Below are 22558 nucleotides of genomic sequence, written 5' to 3' on the forward strand. Positions count from 1 at the left end.
TTTCGGGGAACAAAATTTTGGTACCACTGATATTGGGGAAGTTTTTTATCTACCCAGCCATATTGCTAATACCGTTTCTGATATTTTTGTTCAAACAACGCATATTTAATTTTCTACACAACTGGCCATTAAAATTGCTACACCACGAAGATGACGTGCTACAGACGCGAAATTTAACCGACAGGAAGAAGATGCTGTGATATTCAAATGATTAGCTTTTCGGAGCATTTACACAAGGTGCTAACATCAGGAAAGTTTCCAACCGATTTCTCATGCACAAACAGCAGTTGACCGGCGTTGCCTGGTGAAACGTTTCTGTGATGCCTCGTGTAAGGAGGAGAAATGCGTACCACCACGTTTCCGACTTTGATGAAGGTCGGATTATAGCCTATCGCGATTGCGGTTTATCGTATCGCGACTTTGCTGCTCGCGTTGGTCGAGATCCAATGACTGTTAGTAGAATATGGAATCGGTGGGTTCAGGAGGGTAATAAGGAACGCCGTGCTGGATCCCAACAGCCTCGTATCACTAGCAACTAATCTACCCTGTACCTCTAATTTTTCTTCCAAATAGCTACATCATTAGTAAAGACTAAGGCACAGCCATCACCATTTCCTATTTCCTTCATTTTCTTGATAGTCACATTCAGACACGTCACTGGAAACGTCCCCAACAGAACTCATGCTGTTGTAAAGGTGAAGAGTCGGCATTGTCCATATTAATGTCCGCTAATTGGTGTCTGGATACTTCTGAACAGATACATCCACATCTACATCTACTTGGGTACTCTGAAAATCACACTTAAGGGTCCCGCAGGGGGTTCGTCGAATCACCTTCACAATAATCCTCTATTATTCCACACTCGAAGAGCGCATGAAAAAAAAAACCAACACCTATATCTTGCCGTACGGGCTCTGGTTTCCTTGATTTTATTGTGATTATCGTTTCTCCCTATGTAGGTCAGCGTCGGCGAAATATTTTCGCGTTCGGAGGAGAAAATCGTTGACTGAAATTCCGTGAGAAGATTCCACCGCAATGGAAAACGCCTTTGTTTTAATTATGTCCATCTCAAATCCTCTATCATCTCACTGACAGTCTCCCCCCTATTTCTTGATAATACAAAACGTTCTGCTCTTATTTGAACTTTCTCGATGTACCTCGTTGCAATCTGGTAAGGATCCCACCAGCGCAGCAGTACTTCAGAAGAGGAGGGACAAGCGTAGTTTAAGCTGTCTCTTTAATATATCCATTGCATCTTCTAAGTATTCTGCCAATAAAACGCAGGCTTTGGTTCACCTTCCATATAACATTTTTTGTGCGTTCTTTTCAATTTAATTTGTTCGTAATTTTTATTCTTAGGTATTAACTTGAATAAAGGCCTTTAGATTTGATTGATTTATCGTGTAACCGAAGTTTAATGGATTTCTTTTCGCATTCATGTGGATGAATTCACACTTTTTATTATTCAGGGTCAACTTGCAATTTTCGCAGCATACATATATCTTATTTAATTGTTTTGCAATTTGTTTTAATCTTCAAATGACTTTTCTAGATTATAAACGACTACGTTGCCTGCAAAGAAACCTAAGAAGGCTGCTCAGATTGTCTCCTACATCGTTTATATAGATGAGGAACAGCAGAGGTCCTATAACACTACATGGAGAACGCCAGAACTGCTTCACTCTACAATAATTTTGTTTTACACTAATGTTCACTTCACACAAGTCTTTACCAGACACTTGTGGTCCTTGTTACGTGTATTGTTCCCCAACCTGCAATTAATTTAACAATTATAGAACCTGATTTACGGTTGGTGGTTGCAGCGAAAGAAAGCTTGAAGGGGAAAATCAGACACGTGGTCGTTAAATATTCTGTTCCGCGCTCTTATAGGTGTAGCTGTGTGTGTGATTTTGCGTTTTTACGGACACGGAAGTATGTTTTGTACCCTCTGTTTGCTTACACTTTGTTTTACTTTGAAACGTGCTCTTTTGAGCTCTTGAAAAGTAATGGGAAGTAAACTGTCTCACCATCTTTCGTCTAGACAACGAAAAGCAGTTGAGTGCACTGTGATAGCGATAATAAATGGTAGTAAGTATTCATGAACGCAGTGCCCCTCACGTTTTCTGCTGGCCTTATCAGAGGGAGAGCTTTCCGCGACTCAAAGTGGCTGTCCTCTAAAAGCTCCGGCAATCCGGCCAGCCGCTACAGTGTTCGGACGACGCAACAGCCGAAGGCGTCCACCAACAGTAAGTCTCGCTACAGCTCTATCACCACAGAGTCTCACTTTGGCCGCAGAGTTAATGTCAGGATTTATACTTGACCGATGTTGAGGACTGTGAGATGTGCCACATTACACATACAAGGAGACGGCACAACCGTGGGGTCGGGGATTTGTCCGAAATTTTGTGTGGTGAAAGAGCTTCTCTAACACCTCACGTGGTTAAAATATTAGGACGCACTACCCGGGAAATCCCGGGAAAAATCGATCCAACCTTTCTTAGATGCCTTATGAGCTTAAAATGTTAGCCCATTACCGAGGCGCCGTCTGGCCTAGATGTTTAGGCCTCAGAGTCTTACGCCAGAGGCCTCGAGTTTGATTCTCCTCCATCACTTTTTTTTCCATCTGTTTCATTTTCTTTTGTTATTACACCAATTATTCAGAAAGTTTCCCAAACCTACACTATCTTTAACAAATTAGTTACAATATTGAATAAAAATTATTTTCTTTTTGTCCAACAACACAATCCATGGCGGGGGTTTTCCATTTTTAATTGTAAATTATACGAGGGGAAACATTGGGTTTTTAATCAGAATAACAAAGTCGATTGGGAAACATTTAGTTTTTATACATATAATAATTATAAACAATAACCACAGTGGTAATTAACGTAAAAACAAACAAAGCAATAATTTTTGCGACATCTTGCGCAACAGATAAAGGCGGATTTTTTTTTCAATCTCAGGGCGTTTGCAATAAATCTGTACAAAAAAATGCCCCATTAACTTTTACGAAAATGTTTTGAGTTTCTGATAATTTTGAGGCAAACCAGGCATATTGAGGAACCGATGACCGTAGCAGTCTGGTCCATTTAATCCCACAAACCAACCATCCAGGCATATTGAATCATATCTTGGAATATTGGTGACGATAACTGACGGTGAATTATGGAATGAATTTTTATACAATCTTCCCGGGAATTAATTTCACGATTCTTCTGTAACAATGCGGTGCAATTTTGCAAGCAACAAAAGGTAAAAAAAGTGCCGGAGGAGGAATCGAACCCGAGACCTCTGGCGTAAGGGCCCGAGCGCTAACCATGTATGCCAGACGGCGGGTCGGCAGAGGACTAACATTTTATACTCATACGGCACCTAAGAAACTTTGGATCGATTTTTCCCGGGATTTTCCGAGTAGTGCGTCCTAATATTTTAACCACTTGAGGGCGTCAAGGGTCCTCTTTCACCACAGAAAATTTTGGACAAATCCCCGACCCCACGGTCGTGCCGTCTCCTTGTTAGTGATTTAGTTCTCGCAAACAGGAATGTGAAAATGTTAATATAAGATTAGTAAACTGCAGGAGCATCCATGGTAAGGTCCCAGAACTAGTGTCACTTATTAAAGGTAAAATTGGCCATAGAGCATTAAGGACACAGAGATGGCTGAAACCACCCCTTAATGACAAGGAAATTCAAACTTTAGACTGGATATATATATATATATATATATATATATATATATATATATATATATATATATATATATATATATATATATAGTCATACTTGTGCTAGAGAAAGGGATTCGTGTGAGACGAAAATTGCTTTAAGCAGATAGTAGAGTGAAGCTAATGTCTTTGACTTCATAGTAACTAACAGACCAATATCGTGTTGGACATCCTTTCGCCCGGCGTCGTGCAACAACTCGATATGGCACGGACTCAGCAAGTCGTTGGAAGTACCCTGCAGAAATATTGAACCATGTTGCCTCTACAGTCCATAACTGCGAAAGTGTTGCCGGTGAAAAATTTTGTGCATGCACTGACCTCTCGCCTATATCGCATAAATGTCCGATGGGATTAGTGTCGTGTGTTATGAGTGGCCAAGTCATTCACTCAAATTGTCCAGGATGTTCTTCAAACTAACTTCGAACAACTGTGGCCAAGTGGCATGACCTCGTTGCTTTGGAACATAACGCCCATGGATGCAGATGGTTTCCAAGTAGCCGAACGTAACCATTTCCAGTCAACGATCAGTTCAGTTGCACCAGAAGAGGCAGTCCATTCCACGTAAACACAGCCACACCATTATGCAGCCACCACCAGCTTGCACAGTGCCTTGTTGGTGCAAGACTGCACTGGTGTTGCAGTTTGGTTTGAAACGCTACAGTTTACGCCCTGACAGCTATCAGTTTAACTTGCAAGACTTCCACTTGTCTACCTGACCATGCATCTGCTAAACTGATTCTGCCCTTTGACAGTGGTTGTTGTTAACAGCCTGCATTGGAGGTAATGGCATTTAACACAATCTTAAATAAAACTTGAATGCTGAAATAATTTAACGAAATGGTGGTCCTGTCATTACTGAAGTCAACAATGAATTAATGTTTTACACTACTGGCCATTAAAATTGCTACACCAAGAAGAAATGCAGATGATAAACGGATATTCATTTGGACATATACATTATACTAGAACTGGCATGTGATTACATTTTCAGGCTATTTCGGTGCATAGATCCTGAGAAATCAGTACCCAGAACAACCACCTCTGGCCGTAATAACGGCCTTGATACGCCTGGGCATTGAGTCAAACGCAGCTTGGATGGCGGGTACAGGTACAGTTGCCCATGCAGCTTCAACACGATACCACAGTTCATCAAGAGTGGTGACTGGTGTATTATGACGAGCCCGTTGCTCGGCCACCATTGACCAGACGTTTTCTATTGGTGAGAGATCTGGAGAATGTGCTGGCCAGGGCAGCAGTCGAACATTTTCTGTATCCAGAAAGGCCCGTACAGGACCTGCAACATGCGGTCGTGCATTATCCTGCTCAAATGTAGGGTATCGCAGGGATCGAATGAAGGGTAGAGCCACGGGTCGTAACACGTCTGAAATGTAACGTCCGCTGTTCAAAGTGCCGTCAATGCGAATAAGAGGTGTCCGAGACGTGTAACCAATGGCGCCCTATACCATCGCGCCAGGTGATAAGCCAGTATGGTGATGGCGAATACACGCTTCCAGTGTGCGTTCACCGCGATGTCGCCAAACACGGATGCGACCATCATGATCCTGTAAACAGAACCTGGATTCTTCCGAGAAAAATGATGTTTTGCCATTCGTGCACACAGGTTCGTCGTTGAGTACACCATCACAGACGCCCCTGTCTATGATACAGCGTCAAGGGTAACCGCAGCCATGGTCTCCGAGCTGATAGTCCATGCTGCTGCAAACGTCGTCGAACTGTTCGTGCAGATGGTTGTTGTCTTGCAGACGTCCCCATCTGTTGACTCAGGGATCGAGACGGGGCTACAACATCCGTGACAGCCATGCTAGTCATACGAGGCCGTTGGAATCCAGCATTGCGTTCCGTATTACCTTCCTGAACCCACCGATTCCATATTCTGCTAACAGTCATTGGATCTCGACCAAGGCGAGCAACAATGTTGCGATACGATAAACCGCAATCGCGATAGGCTACAATCCGACCTTCATCAAAGTCGGAAACTTGATAGTGCGCATTTCTCCTCCTTACACGAGGCATCACAACAACGTTTCACCAGGCAACGCCGGTCAACTGCCGTTCGTGTATGAGAAATAGGTTGAAAATTTTCCTCATGTCAGCACGTTGAAGGTGTCGCCGCCGGCGCCGACCTTGTGTGAATGCTCTGAAAAGCTAGTCATTTGCATATCACAGCATCTTCTTCCTGTCGGTTAAATTTCTCGTCTGTAGCACGTCATCTTCGTGGAGTAGCAGTTGTAATGGACAGTAGTGTACTTTATCTCAAGAGTAGATGCGACAGTGTTTGACTGCAAATGAAAGTGGACACTTTCCGTAGTGGGTAAGGCAAAACTAACGGCAGTCATATGACCTGAACGAACTTCTGACAAAAACAGTAAATCAATAAATACACTGACGGTGAATGGAGACGAGGAGGCGAGTCGGTCGTCAGCTGCTGAGCCCTTCGCTCTGCCTCTGTCGCCGTATTGTCTTAGTAGAATGCATTCCTAATGCTCCAAACTCAATTCGAATGCCATGTGCCTCACATTAGACTACCGAGCGTCCCGTATGACTCCGGCGGCTACTTGATTTCACTTCGCCAATGACTTGTAGTCATCCAGCAGTATCGTGCCAATTAAATTCTCGTACCACTGAAAATAGATACTGGATTCAGTGCGTTGGGCAACAGCTGATCGTTAAAACTGCAGAAAACCCCAGGGCTCATGGAACGCCTGTCAGATTCTATACACAATTTGCGGCTGAATAGCATCTCTCTTAAGTATAACCTATCGTAGAGCTCTCGAACAAAACATCGTGTAACGATTCGCGTAGAATGTTACTTAAGTTTCATCTTCCTGGTCCATTGATGAATGAATAGGAAATTTTCATGCTTGACAAAATTTATTCACATTAATTGACAACCGAACTGCACACTCGTCATATAAACAAAACACTTCACTGATCTCTTTGACTTCCAAAAGTAACTTCAAAAACTGACTTGTCGCAGCATCACTGCATCGCTTTATATAGAATTTTAGCAATAACTTCCAAAATAAAGCATTATTAATTTTGTACAATTTTGATGTTACAATTAAAATTTACTAAACGTAAAGAAACTGATGTTACAGCCGAATAAGGTATACAATACGATATTGAATGACAATCTTTCATAGTAATATCTTTAGTTTTCCATAAGAAAATCATTCTGAACTTTAATTACAATAATGTATATTGTATTATTTTAGTTACGTAAATAATTACAGTTTAGATTTTGTTGCTAATATTTAATGGTAGTGCAGAGCTGGTGCTTTATCCGATTACATACATAAAATGCATAAATAAGGCCTCAAATTCTAGAAATTGGAAAGCTGTGAGATGTAAACAATTGGAGAGTTAATTAGAAATGTAATTACAAAGAATATTAATTACAGAAGAAGACATAAAATAATAACAAATGAAAATATGTCACTTGGTAATAACTTTCAAGCTGTTTTTCAAGATAGTGAGGTGTTATGTTATTGGATTTTTAGATTGCCATTTTGTTAATTAGAAGCACTGATGTTTCATGCTCACATCTCTGCAGTCTCTAGCTTTTTATTGTTAAAGACTTATTACTTCAATTTCTTGATTAGTTACTTAATTTAGTATATGTACATAATTTTATCAATGACATCAATCCACCGATAATTAGGACAACGCACGTCCTTCTAGAACATTTCACATGCCTTCGCAATGTATATCAAGTTTTTTGACAAATAGGACAGAATGATACATATAAAGTCACACATACAAGGCCGTAGGAGGCACTGAATTCTCCGATAACTATCCGCCGGTGGTATTGGAAATTTCATATGAGTTCTGGGTGAGGCTGTACCTTTATAATCATGCACAGTAGCTGAAAGAAGGCATAGGTCGCACCTATCTACAAGAAGGATAACAGAAGCGATCCACAAAACTATTGCCCAAATCCTTGACGTCCATACTTTTTAAAATCTTAGAACATCCTTTTAACTGAAACATAATGAGAAATTTCGAACGGAACTGCCTCCTTCACGCCAACCAGCACGGATTCCGAAGACATAAATCATGAAAGCCGAACTCGCACTTTTTTCACATGGTTTCCTGAAAGCCATGGATCAAGATAGTTAGATAGATACAGTATTTCTCCATTTCAGAAAGGCATTGGACTCAGTACCACACTTACGCTTATTATCAAAAGTACGATCGTATGGGGTATCAGACCAAATTTGTGACTGGACTGACGAGTTGTTGGTAGGGAGGATGTCGCATGTTGTCATGTATGGACAGTCATCGACAGATGTAGAAGTAACGTAGGTTGTACTCCAGAGAAATATGTTGGGTTCCTTGGTGTTCATGTTGTATATTAATACCCATGCGAACAATATTCATAGTAAACCCAAACTTTTCGCTGAAAATGCATTTATCCACAATGAAGTACTCGAACGAAGCCGCACAAGTAGTCAGCCAGACTTTGATAAGATTTAAAGATGGTGAAAAGATTGGCATCTTGCTTTAAATACTCAATAATGTAAAATTGTGCACTTCAAAAACGAAAAAAACATACTATCCTATGATTGTAATATCAGTGAGTTACAGCTGGAATAGGTACTTTCATACAAATACCTCAGTGTGAAACTTAGTAGGGACATGAAATGAATATTTTTTTTGTATGTCCATCCTGGTGAATGGGGTCTGCGGGACTTTGGCCGATCACTTAAGTAATAAAATGAAACATTTGCAGGCGTTGTTTTGATGTTGTTTTATTATTTGCAAAGCAGTTTGGGGACTCAAGACACTATCTTCAGGCATTAATTGACGCTGAGTGGTGAACTCCAAACTTACACACAATACTATCAGTGGCCAACATCTTTGAACTGGCTTCTGTAGAATGCTGTAGAACCGATGTCGTGGGTAAAGTGGGTAACAAACTTCGGTTTACTGGTAGAATACAACCATTCTACAAAGGAGATTGCTTAGAAAACACTCTCACGACACATCCTAGAAAGTGTGTGGAACCTGTACCAAATAGGAGTTGCAGGAATAGTGAACGTATATAGAGAAGGGCAACACGAATGGTCGAAGGTTGTATTGAACCCGCGGGAAATTGTCACAGACATGTTGAAAAAACTGAACTGGCAGACTCTTGAAGATGGGCGGAAACTATGCGGAAAAGTCTATTAACGAAGTTTCAAGAATTGTCTTTAAATAACGATTCTAGTTATATATTACAACCCCCTACACGTCACTCTCATCGGGATCGTGAGGACGAGATGAGATTAGTTGTAGCACGCCCAGAGGCATTTAAAAGTCCCTATTTCTGTGCTCCGTGTGTGGACGGAACGGGGAAAAGCCCCAATAACTGATACAGAGAGACTTCGCAGTGGTTCGTAGAATATGGATATAGATGTAGACACTGTGCGTAGATTTATGCGTGTATAAACGTTGTTTCTGTGACACTCCAGATTCAGACGAGACAGTGTTGACCTCGGAAACTCGAATGATTGTGGAATCTCCGACATGCTATGGCCTGTGTGTTTTGCATCCGTTATCACCCCATGGTCAAAACGGTTAATTATAAGGTATTGCCATGTTCACCACACTCAGACTGCTCAGTTGCTTCACATATGGCACATCAAATGGGACAATCCTTGCCGTGACTTTCTGATACTCTCTTTAATCGATCAAAATTTTAAAAAACGTATGTTTTGTAAACCCTCGTTGCTAGTCTTGTAAAATACTCGTCGCCACTGTTGCGAAGGCCGAATTGCCACTGTTTTTACGGTAGGCCGAGTCTGAGTTCGTGAAACGGCTTCGACTGCAGTAGACCGCTAGGACAATTTCACCCTACCACTATTACACAGCTATGTCCAAGTGTCAGGTAGCACGATTGGAGAACGAAGGTTCTACAACACTCCAACAGTTTAGTAACAAAGTCACACAAATGAGTTAAAAGGTTTATTTATCTTTGTGACTTGTTAAATAATGAAGTCTGCAACACTGCTTGTAATGTAACTGAGAAAAGGCCCTCAATGGCTAAGTGGAAATAATCGTAGGTATACTTCACAGTACATAGCAAATGCAATTTACAACAACTGTCTGTTCACTTCTGAGAGTTCGCTAAACGACGTTCCCTGTCTAAGTCAGTCCTGGAAGATTACCTGTAACCAAAAGAGCGAAGTTGCTTTTCTGTTTTCCGACTAGCTTCTGTCCGTTGCCGTCCGGTCATTGGCGGATTGTACTCTGCCGGTAGCTGGCCGATGCGAAGTCGATATCTTCATCCTCAGCGCCGCCCGTGGTGCTAATGGGACTCACGCGAGTGGTGTGTCTCTATGACACTGACACCCACATCAGTTTCTATTTACGTTTCACACCTCCTCCTAAGTACTGGATAGACTTGAACCAAACTTTCTACACATACCACTTACTGTCTTGGAAGAAGCGCTGTCAGAGTAAGAACCACCTATCTATCGAAGGGTCATCATCATCATCATCGTCATCATTAGTGTTCTGCCAAAAGGCAGGTTTTGACATGGTAGTTCTCCAGGCTGTCCGGTCTTCTGCCGTCCTCTTCAGGTCTGCATAATTTCCTCTTTCCTTTAGGTCGTCTATCATCTTGTATCTCCTTCTTCCTCTCGATCTTCTCCCACAAACCAATCCTTCCAAAGCATCTGCTAACAAGCACTCCCTTCACAATAAATGTCCCAACCAGTTCTTTTTCCTTTCTTTTACAACCTTCAGCAGACATCTTCTCTCACCAACCCTTTCCAATACTCTTTCATGACTCACTCTTTCCATCCAGCTTATCCTCTCCATTCTCCTCCACATCCACATCTCAAATGCTTTTTTCATCCTCTCGTCTCAGCGTCCATGGTTCTGCCCCATATAGTGCCACACTCCAGACAAAACACTTGCCAAGCCTTTTCCTTAGACCTTTATCTAATTTGCCACATAAGAGTCTTCTCTTTCTGTTGAATGCCTCCTTCGCTGTGGCAATTCGAGTTTTCACCTCCTGGTGACACCTCAAGTCTTCAGTTACTGTGTTTCCAAGATATTTAAATACACTTACTTGGCTAATGGTGGATCGTCCTATTTTAATACTGGACAGTCTGCGTCTTGTAATGATGACATCAGCATCGGAGGTGAAAAAGAAGTTAGCACATACTACCCAGGATTTATTCATCCAGTACATGGGAATGAGAGCACTTAGCGACTTGCAACAAACTTTACACATAATTTCAAACCTTTACGAAACGTTCTCTTGCTGACAACCCCCGCAAAATGATACAAGGAAGAGAGTTCATCACTCAATACATTTTCTCTGTTCCTGCAGTAAAACTGCCACACCAGGCATGACGTCTTAATTTGTTACTTCTGTACTGCTAACTCTATTCGCGACACGTGTTGCATACAGTATTCGGATATACCACCGAATGTACGTGCAAAATTATATCGTTGTATGACACACAGTTGAGGATATATGAAGTCATAGACAGTAAGATGAGTGAAAAACTGCCGCGTCATGCATGAGTTTTAATTTATTACTTCTTTTATACTAACTTTATTCGCAACACATTTCGCAGACAGTATCGACATACATCACTGAATATACATCCAAAGTTACATCATAGTACAACTCATATTTGACAAGACGAGCCTTCATAAACATTGAGGTGCGTGAAAACGAAAGTACACAGCCAAATTTACTAGACATACAGGTGAAATACATGTACAAATATAAGTGAAATAGGTTAATAATGTGTGTAAGATATCTAACATGAGCGTATAGTGCTGAAAGTGCGGATAAAAAGCGCCTCCTAAATCTCTGGGATGAGTCCAGCTGAACTTGATACATGAGTTATTTAGTGTCTGGAAAAAATACTGTGTGTGTAAGAACCATCCATGAACCACCTATTGCAGTGGAGGTGATGGGCAGAGAAGGGTCAGGGAGAAGACAGAGAAGAGGAAGCAGAAGACGAGCATAAAAGAGGGAGAAGAGGAGATGGACAGAGAGATATGGAGTAGGAGGGTGAGGTGGAGGGGAGGGATAAGGAGAGAAGGAGATGGGCAGCGAAAGGCAAGGGGAGGAGATGGACATAGAGAAGGATGAGGAGGAAATGGACAGAGAGAGGGGAAGGAGGAGGAGGAGGAGGAGGAGAAGGTGGACAGGAGGAGAAGGAGGTGGGAAGAGAGAGGGGGAGGAGGAGATGAGCAAACAGGAGGAGGATATGGAAAGAATGAAGGGGAGGTGGAGACTGGCAGAGAGAGTGTGGGACAATGAGAGTGACAGATGAGAAGAGGAGATGGACAGAGAGAGGGGCAGCAGGGGTTCGTCAGGAGAGAGAGAGAGGCAGGAGATGGACAGAGAGTGGCGGATGAAGGAGGTGGATAATGAGAGGGAGCAGAGGAGTTGGACAGAGAGAGGGGCAGCAGGGGATCAGGAGAGAGAGAGGCAGAATATGGGCAGAGAGTAGCAGATAGAGGAGGTGGATAAAGAGAGGAGCGGAGGAGATGGACAGAGAGAGAGGGGGAGTATAAGACGGACGGAGGTAGGTGGAAGATAAAATGGACAGCGAAGTGGAGATTGATATAGAGAGTGGGAACGAGGGGATGGACTGACAGAGGATGGAATAAATACATACACAGGCAACGCCAATAGCTCAGATTGTATAACTTTAATAAGTTTTGATGAGGCATTGCCAGAGCAATAAATGCAGAGAATATAACACGTGTTTCTCGCTCTCAGTGGTGTTCAGAACTGGCAGCACCGAGAAGCCGCCGAAGCAGCCGGAGACTCTAGAGGGCGATGACGCAGCGGGGTGGTGTCGCTGTCCTCTCCAGACTGTGGCCGCCGTCACAGGTACCGTACCGCGCAAAGCTTTCGTACTCACGTCTACATTTGTATTCCGCAAGCCGCCTTAAAGTGTGTGGTGGAGGGAACTTTGTGTATGAGTGACACTGCCCCCCCCCCCCCTCCCCGCCCAAATTCCTTTCCTGTTCCAGTCGCGAATGATTTGCAGGTACAACGATTGTCAGTGACCTCCCAATTGAGCTCGAGTCTCTCTAATTTTACCTTCTTGATCTTCCTGCGAGATGTACGTGGAAGCAAGCAACAGAATGGCTGACTCTTCTTGTAAAATACCCTCTCGGAAATTCAACAGTAAATCAAACAGTGATGAAGAACTCCCCTCTTGCAGACTCTGACATAGGAATTGACTGAGTATTTCTGTGACGCTTTCGTGCTTCCTAAATTAAACTGTAACGAACGCGCTGCTGTTCTTTGGATCTTCCCCATTTCTTGTATCAATCATGTCTGGTGCGGACCCAGGCTGACGAGCAATACTAACGCGTTGCTATCTCCGTTGTGGATAGACTACACGTCCTGAGGATTCTTCCAGTGAGTCTCAGTCTGCCACCTATCACAGCCGCGATTGTTTTCATGTGGTAGCTGTACTTCACATTGCTCTGAACGCAGATTTAAAGATGATTTATGAATGTGACTACTTCAAGTGATCATTCTGCAATATTGTAATTCTGTAATAATGCGTCTTCTATTTCTGCACAATATGGACACTGCAGCTGCTGCGTAGTTGGCGTTGGCAGACACAAAAACCGGAAAGTCGACATGAAGAGTTCCAGACAAATTCGATATGTGAAAAAACCGATCGAGGGACTCATCGTACACCTTTTGTTATGCCACATCCATGCAGTTACCATTGCTAGCAAAGTGGGTATCGCCAAGCGTGAACACGCATCGTTTTCCTTTCGATTCATGCTGTAAGGGGTATAGGCAGCCAGCTAGCTTTTTGATGTACAGATTATCTAATAATAAATCAATAGCCGGCCGTTGTGGCCGAACGGTTCTAGGCCCTTCAGTCCGGAACCGCGGCGCTGCTATGGTCGCAGGTTCGAATCCTGCCTCGGGCATGGATGTGTGTGATGTCCTTAGGTTAGTTAGGTTTAAGTAGTTCTAAGTCTAGGGGACTGATGACCTCAGATGTTAAGTCACATAGTGCTTGGAGCCATTTGAATTTTTGAAATAAATCAATACTTATATACACAACAGTATATTCACTATGTGCAACTGATATTTTTACTGGCAGGCACGTCATTATTTGTTCCATCGACATATCGATATATCGATACTTTTCTAGATAAATCGTGTGTCGATAATTATACTTTTTAAAAATATTGATATATTGGATTACCAATATTTTTTAAAATATCAACAATCCTGTTCGCTATATCAGCTCGTGACACCCAATTTTTTTCTGGTGCCATCGTTCGACTTTCAGGACGCTCGGTTAACTCAGATTGACTTTTGGTCATTTCCGTCATTTTTTCGGTGATGTCTCCCACCGACTGATTTGCTGTTTCCATGTCTGTCTTAATATCGGCTACCTCTTTCCTCATTTCTTCGGTGGTGCCTCTACTTTCCTCTATCAGAGTTCTGCAATCTGCACTCGCTTTCTGAGCTTGTAATTGCTACAATATTCCCTTCCACAATACTGTACCTCGAAAGCGCTAAACCTGCAAGCGGACGGAGTGATTCTCGTTCCGTAGGGCGTTGCTCCCAGCACAATAAAATCGTACTGCCTCTACCTGTCCCGGATGAACTTCTGGCGCCGAGTTTTCGTCCAGTAAGCCTGGACTAGATGTGAATGAGTCCGCTCGTCTCTAAGCTTATACTCTGTACACATTTCGCACTACGTCGGTCTTCGCTTTCATCGTGCCTGCGAACCGGGAAATGTCGCATGGTTATTGTCTCAGACTGGCCGGTGTGGCCGAGCTGTTCTAGGCGCTTCAGTCTAGAACCGGGTGACCGCTACGGTCCCAGGTTCGAATCCTGCCTCGGGAGTGGATGTGTGTGTTGTCCCTAGGTTAGGAAGGTTAAAGTAGTTCTACGTTCTAGGGGACTGATGACCTCAGCTGTTAAGTCCCACAATACTCAGAGCCATTTGAACCATTTCATCATCTCAGCTACACCTACAAACGCGTCCTGTTCTGATATTTATTCCCACGACAGCTAATATTAATCAAACTATTTGCCTTCGAGCGTGTCGTCATAGGCTTTCCTATAAAAATAGTTTAATTCTGTCAACTGCATCAAGCATATTTCTGACTTTTCCTACAGAGCAAGAAATTCTTTCAACATTCCCTTAAGTGATTCCACTCAGCATTCACATACAAAAATCTACACATAATTAAAACAATCATCCCACCAAAAGAAACCCAATACTTCATTCATTTGAACTATTGGACATTAAAATTTCTACACCACGAAGATGACGTGCTACAGAAGCGAAATTTAACCAAAAGAAAAAGGTGCTATGATATGCAAATGATTAGCCTTTCAGAGCATTCCCACAACGTACTGACATGAGGAATATTTTCAACCGATTTCTCATACACTAACAGCAGTTGTCCGGCGATGCCTGCTGAAATGTTGTCGTGATGCCTCATGTAAGGAGAAGAAATGCGTACCATCACGTTTCCGACTTTGATAAAGGTCGGATTGTAGCCTATCGCGATTGCGGTTTATCGTATCGCGACATTGCTGCTCGCGTTGGTCCAGATCTAATGACCGTTAGCAGAATATGGAATCGGTGGGTTCAGGAGGGTAATACGGAACGCCGTGCTGAATCCCAACGGCCTCGTATCACTAGCCGTCGAGATGACAGGCATCTTATCTGCATGGCAGTAACGGATCGTGCAGCCACGTCTCAATCCCTGAGTCAACAGATGGGGACGTCTGCGAGACAACAACCATCTGCACAAACAGTTCGACGACGTCTGCAGCAGCATGGACAATCAGCTCGGAGACCATGGCTGCGGTTACCCTTGACGCTGCATCACAGACAGGGGCGCCTGCCATGGTGTACTCAACGACGAACCTGGGTGCACGAATGGCAAAACGTCATTTTTTCGGATGAATCCAGGTTCTGTTTACAGCATCGTGATGGTCGCATCCGTGTTTGGCGACATCGCGGTGAACACACATGGGAAGCGTGTATTCGTCATCGCCATACTGGCTTATCATCCGGCGTTATGGTATGGGGTGTCATTGGTTACACGTCTCGGTCACCTCTTGTTCGCATTTGACGGCACTTTGAAAAGTGGGCGTTACATTTCAGATGTGTTACAACCCGTGGCTCTACCCTTCATTCGATCACTCGAAACCCTACATTTCAGCAGGATAATGCACGGCCGCATGTTGCAGGTCCTGTACGGGCCTTTCTGGATACAGGAAACGTTCGACTGCTGCCCTGGCCAGCACATTCTCCAGATCTCTCACCAATTGAAAACGTCTGGTCAATGGTGGCCGAGCAACTGGCTTGTCACAATACGCTAGTCACTACTCTTGATGAACTGTGGTATCGTGTTGAAGCTACATGGACAGCTGTACACGCGATCCAAGCTGTGACTCAATGCCCAGGCGTATCAAGGCCGTTATTACGGCCAGAGGTGGTTGTTCTGGGTACTGATTTCTCAGTATCTATGCTCCCAAATTGCGTGAAAATGTAGTTACATGTCAGTTCTGGTATAATATATTTGTCCAATGAATACCCGTTTACCATCTGCATTTCTTCTTGGTGTAGCAATTTTAATGACCAGTAGTGTATTTTACAACGGAAGAAAACAACGTTGTGGTACAGCGCCGCAGATCAGTATGCAAAGGAAACTGCGTGACTCCGGTATACAAAATTATATTACACAAAACACATCCTATAGTCGAACTACTATTCAAAAGACTACCGCGACACTGAATCCTGGATAGGCATCGTCAAATAGAAGAAGTCGCTACCTATATTTTTGTGATTGTAGTTTCATAGGGGGTGCTCGTCTTTTACAATGACTGTTGTTATTCATTAAATTACCGCTTTCGCTGTGTATCATGGACTTGTTCAAATACTCAAATCTGTCGGTAGAGAGGGAAACAATTTTATTCATTTCCCTTGGTCTCATCGTCACTCACTTTGTGTGCACTGTCACTCAAAGACGTGTTGAATTTAATTATTACGCACTGTGCTAGCTTAACGTTTAAAATGCGCAATGGGAATCGTGATGGCTTGAACTCCGTTATGCAGTGGCGACTGATTCGTTGAAGGTGCAGCGGAGCAACTAGCGCTTTCTGAATTCCTTAAGACAAAAACGTTTTTTGAGGCTTGGTGGATCTGATTACTGAATTTCCAGAAATTGCAATCGAAAGTGGTGTATAACAAATAGTAAGGACAACAAGGAATCATAACCTATCAAATGGATATTTATTATAATGATAATCTACTACTATAAAAATGCAGTGGGTACATCATGGGATAACTATTAATTCTGTACGGCCCCTTACACAAACCACCATTACACAAACACACACACACTTTCGGGAATTGTTGAGGAATGAATTACTATCAGTCGAGTGATCGTTCACACAACAGGATACTATGGGAATTACTACACACTACACGAATACAAGAAAGCCGTTTTATCACAGAGATTACAAAGGACGGAAATTGAAGTCCATTACACCCAGCACAAAAGGTGTTAATTCTGCTAAATCTCTATGTATAGGAATACTACTGTATTATAGGGGTTCATTTTCTCGAGGAAAACTAGCACTGTGCAATCAGAGAAAATTTCTGAAGGTAGAAATAGAGGTCAGTGCCGACCCAGAAAAACACAATAATTACTATAAAACCCGATTTATGTAGATGTTACCACATGTATAGGGCATCGTTTCACGCAGTAAATTTAGCCAAATCTAGACCGATTGTTCCCTAACAGAAAATCACTGAACTACGTATAGTGGTCGGTACCACACAAAGGACAGGTTCATCATACAGGGAATATGATACGGAAACGCGGTCAACCAATGAGGATCGTATGCAAATGTTGCGGATAAAGCGGGCAATGACTAAAGAGTTTTGCACTACACGAAACCAGCACAGGGGTCAGTCGCTCATGATGGGCGAATCCTGTCGTATCTGAGAAATTTCATTGATACTACGCACTCTGACAACAGCCGTCCTTTGTGAACTAGTAGCCGGCCCCTGTGGCAGAGCGGTTCTAGGCACTTCAGTCCGGAAGCGCGCGACTGCTACGGTCGCAGGCTCGAATCCTGCCTCGGGCATGGATGTGTGTGTCGTCGTTAGGTTAGTTAGGTTTAAGTAGTTCTAAGTTCTAGGGGCCTGATGACCTCAGATGTTAAGTCCTGTAGTGCTCAGAGCCATTTGAACAATTTTTGTGAACTAGTAAGCATTAGAAAAAGGGGGAAACGTTGAAATCAAGCAAAGTGGATATGCTGCGGGCACATCGTCTGATCCGGGCTACGAACAATGCAGAATGGAAAGTCATGTCTTATACGCAAATTATACTGTAAAAGAACGTAATCTTCACTAACATCATTGTTGATTGCTTGTCTGATATACACTCCTAGAAATGGAAAAAAGAACACATTGACAGCCACCATACTTCCTCCGGACACTGCGAGAGGGCTGTACAAGCAATGATCACACGCACGGCACAGCGGACACACCAGGAACCGCGGTGTTGGCCGTCGAATGGCGCTAGCTGCGCAGCATTTGTGCACCGCCGCCGTCAGTGTCAGCCAGTTTGCCGTGGCATACGGAGCTCCATCGCAGTCTTTAACACTGGTAGCATGCCGCGACAGCGTGGACGTGAACCGTATGTGCAGTTGACGGACTTTGAGCGAGGGCGTATAGTGGGCATGCGGGAGGCCGGGTGGGCGTACCGCCGAATTGCTCAACACGTGGGGCGTGAGGTCTCCCCAGTACATCGATGTTGTCGCCAGTGGTCGGCGGAAGGTGCACGTGACCGTCGACCTGGGACCGGACCGCAGCGACGCACGGATGCACGCCAAGACCGTAGGATCCTACGCAGTGCCGTAGGGGACCGCACCGCCACTTCCCAGCAAATTAGGGACACTGTTGCTCCTGGGGTATCGGCGAGGACCATTCGCAACCGTCTCCATGAAGCTGGGCTACGGTCCCACACACCGTTAGGCCGTCTTCTGCTGACGCCCCAACATCGTGCAGCCCGCCTCCAGTGGTGTCGCGACAGGCGTGAATGGAGGGACGAATGGAGACGTGTCGTCTTCAGCGATGAGAGTCGCTTCTGCCTTGGTGCCAATGATGGTCGTATGCGTGTTTCTCGCCGTGCAGGTGAGCGCCACAATCAGGACTGCATATGACCGAGGCACACAGGGCCAACACGCGGCATCATGGTGTGGGGAGAGATCTCCTACACTGGCCGTACACCTCTGGTGATCGTCGAGGGGACACTGAATAGTGCACAGTACATCCAAACCGTCATCGAACCCATCGTTCTACCATTCCTAGACCGGCAAGGGAACTTGCTGTTCCAACAGGACAACGCACGTCCGCATGTATCCCGTGCCACCCAACGTGCTCTAGAAGGTGTAAGTCGACTACCCTGGCCAGCAAGATCTCCGGATCTCTCCCCCATTGAGCATGTTTGGGACTGGATGAAGCGTCGTCTCATGCGGTCTGCACGTCCAGCACGAACGCTGGTCCAAGTGAGGCGCCAGGTGGAAATGGCATGGCAAGCCGTTCCACAGGACTACATCCAGCATCTCTACGATTGTCTCCATGGGAGAATAGCAGCCTGCATTGCTGCGAAAGGTGGATATAAACTGTACTAGTGCCGACATTGTGCATGCTCTGTTGCCTGTGTCTATGTGCCTGTGGTTCTGTCAGTGTGATCATGTGATGTATCTGACCCCAGGAATGTGTCAATAAAGTTTACCCTTCCTGGGACAATGAATTCACGGTGTTCTTATTTCAATTTCCAAGAGTGTATATGTGTCGGTTCCCTCAAACAATCCGCACTTTAGAATGATACCAAACAATCTGTACTTACAATGGACCATGTTCTGAAGAACAGGGAAACTCACGAGTTGGTGGGCCAGACAAGAATGTCTTAAAAAACCAACCAACAGACAGCCGGTGGAGTGTAGGTCTCTTTTTTGCGTGATGGGGAATGACTTCGTTTCGTGGACTTAGTCAGTCAAACGATCCAAAAATGTAGGGATGCTCTAAGTTTTAGCACGCTGTGTTACTGGATACGTGAAGTAGGGACTTTGTCAGGTTTATACTACTTTACTCTGAGGAAATGAATCTTCTCTGACCTCCAGCGGTGGGATTTGGAAACTAGTCACCCACATATCCACATACCAGAGAAATTATTCAACTCGGGCAGGGAAAAGGAAGAGTTCACTGATTTGGAAAAAAAATCAATCGGCCTTTTTTATTTTCATAAGTAGATACGCTTCAAATGCATGTCGAACTTGGAAAATCTTGAGAAATCAACAGTTTCTAAACGCAATCTCACAAATAAACACAGAATAACGTTTGCTGGAACAAATATCTCGTCCCAGGCGCGTGGAATCCAGGAAAGATGCGTGGAACGCAGCAGACACACCAGACTCTTACAGCCAAAAACCTAGGCGGTCGCAAAGCACTGCAGCAGTACAGGTCACTGTATGCAGTATGAAAATCTCGTAATTCTACCATCGAATTCACCTTTCTGGGAGTCGGTAGTGAAACAAGCAGGTGAAATTCGTTTGGTGAAGAATTTAGTTAACAAAGATAACAGTTTCAAAATTGACAAATCGTGGTAATGACACATCGATATCCCAGCGTGAATTGACCACTTAGCAACGGATTCAGTTTATGCACAATCTTTTTCGCCTATCAACGTCACTGGAAATTGTGTTTTTTGTGTTTTAAAGCGACGGAAAAAGTACTGTAGCTACTACTGATAGCCTGTGCTGTTAATGAATCGCAAAAATTGAGCTAGTACATGCTCAAGACACGAGGCAGCCTTCGCATACCATGTCCTGCCGACGTCAAGTACAGTATCCCTTTAGAACAATGTTTCCCAGCCTGAGGTGTGATTGCCCCCTGAGAAGTGGTCTGTAATTTTTTGAGTGGTAAAAAAGGAAAGGGTACAGTTGTATTGCGCTCACTAAACTAAATTACTTTTTATGTTTCAAGTCGGTAGCAGGTAGAAAACGTTGTCCGAAATCGTACTGAATGCTTTCGCCGTCACTTGTTTTGAATAATTAGTTGAGAAGCCCACTCGAAGTATAAATGCCTGGGAAAACCAACTGAAGCTCTTAGCTACAAATAGCCCTGAGCAACTGGGGAACATCATAACGGATACAGGGATTACTAACCACAACGTCGTTGTGGTACTACTGAATGTTCAAATCTACAAAAAATGAAAAATGAAAAATATGTCTGTTTAAAAAAAGCAGATAAAAATTCGCTTGGTGACTATTTAAGAGAAAGTCTCCTATCTATGTAACTCTAGACCAGATGTGGTTTAAATTCATTAACAGATAGTATCGACAGCAATTGAGAGATACATATGAAATAATAAGAGACGGTACGGATCCCGCATGGTACACAAACAGAATACCGTTGCGAAAGCAACAGAAAAAAGCATGCTAAATTCAGAAGAACGAAAAATCCCCAAGGTTGGCGAATTTTAGAGAAGCTCGAAAATTAGCGTGAACCTCAATGCCTGATGTTTTAATAGTTTCCACGACGAAACTCCGTCTTAAATCTGGCTGAAAAACCAAAGACATACCAGTGGTATGTAAAGTACACCAACGGCAAGACGCAATCTATACCTTCGTTGCGCGACAGCAATGGAAATACTATCGATGACAGTGCTGCTAAAGCAGAGTTACTAAACACAGCACTGTGAGTCCTGTTCAGTTGAAAGTGTGTCGGACTACAATGTACATCAACGAAGAGAGAGTAGGATTCACTCATTCACCCAAAGTAATTCAAGTTACTACAACAGTAATTGCAATAATGTTTTATTTGCTAGCGATACGAAGAGATGCAGCACAGTACTGCGCCGGACGGAGTGGCCGTGCGGTTCTAGGCGCTGCAGTCTGGAGCCGAGCGACCGCTACGGTCGCAGGTTCGAATCCTGCCTCGGGCATGGATGTGTATTATGTCCTTAGGTTAGTTAGATTTAATTAGTTCTAAGTTCTAGGCGACTGATGACCTCAGAAGTTAAGTCGCATAATGCTCAGAACCATTAGTACAGTACTGCAGTATCTTTAAACGATATGTTATGTCGAGTAAAGACAGTCCTTAATATCTGATGTGAGCCATGATACAACTATTTTTCTAGCAACGATAACGGGAGTGAATGTCACCAATATTGTCGAAAGGCAATCCTAGAATAAAAACTGCATCATCATTACTTTTCTTTTACTGCGGTTGAAGAAAGCCATAATGCTAGTCATGCAGACTAACTGTACAGAGAGTGATATCCTGACAGGAACCTACCTTTCCATTGGGTGTTTATTCGTCTTGTTGTGACGCTTTAGGAAAACTGGAAGTTTCAACCCAAGGCAATACAGTCGTCATGGAACCCACACAACTGAAGCTTCGTAAATTGCTCTTCTCGCTTCTGTTGGAGTGAATCCACCATGTACGTGCATACGACAGCTCGAACAGGAGACTGACATTCCTAAAGACAGTGTACAACGCGTTATAACGGGCTTCCATCCTTACCATTTACACTTACACCCAGAAATGCATAACAGTGATTTCCAGAATCATCTAAAGTTCTGTCAGAAGGCACTGCAGCAAACCTTTGCCAATAATAATTGCTTCTCCGACATTATTTCTACTGACGATTGTTCCTTCTCAAGCAAACTGCAGCTAAATACAAATAACAAGCATTATTGGTTCACTGAAAACTCAAGATGGAATAGACAGGCGGAACACCAGCGTCAAGGCAGAGTTAACTTCTAAAGTGTAATC

General features: G+C 43.6%; 1 protein-coding gene across 1 annotated transcript in view; it reads left to right on the plus strand.

Moving 5' to 3' along the window:
* The first annotated feature begins 2098 nt into the window (after positions 1 to 2098).
* The window catches only part of LOC126282416 (facilitated trehalose transporter Tret1-2 homolog), a 53787-nt gene continuing 33327 nt past the window's right edge, over positions 2099 to 22558 (plus strand). The window contains exons 1-2 of the mRNA XM_049982074.1: positions 2099 to 2246; positions 12481 to 12594. Coding sequence (XP_049838031.1) covers positions 2099 to 2246; positions 12481 to 12594 — 262 coding nt within the window. The remainder of the gene's footprint in view (positions 2247 to 12480; positions 12595 to 22558) is intronic.

This window comes from Schistocerca gregaria, chromosome 7, assembly GCF_023897955.1.
Source record: "Schistocerca gregaria isolate iqSchGreg1 chromosome 7, iqSchGreg1.2, whole genome shotgun sequence".
Lineage (NCBI taxonomy): Eukaryota > Metazoa > Arthropoda > Insecta > Orthoptera > Acrididae > Schistocerca > Schistocerca gregaria.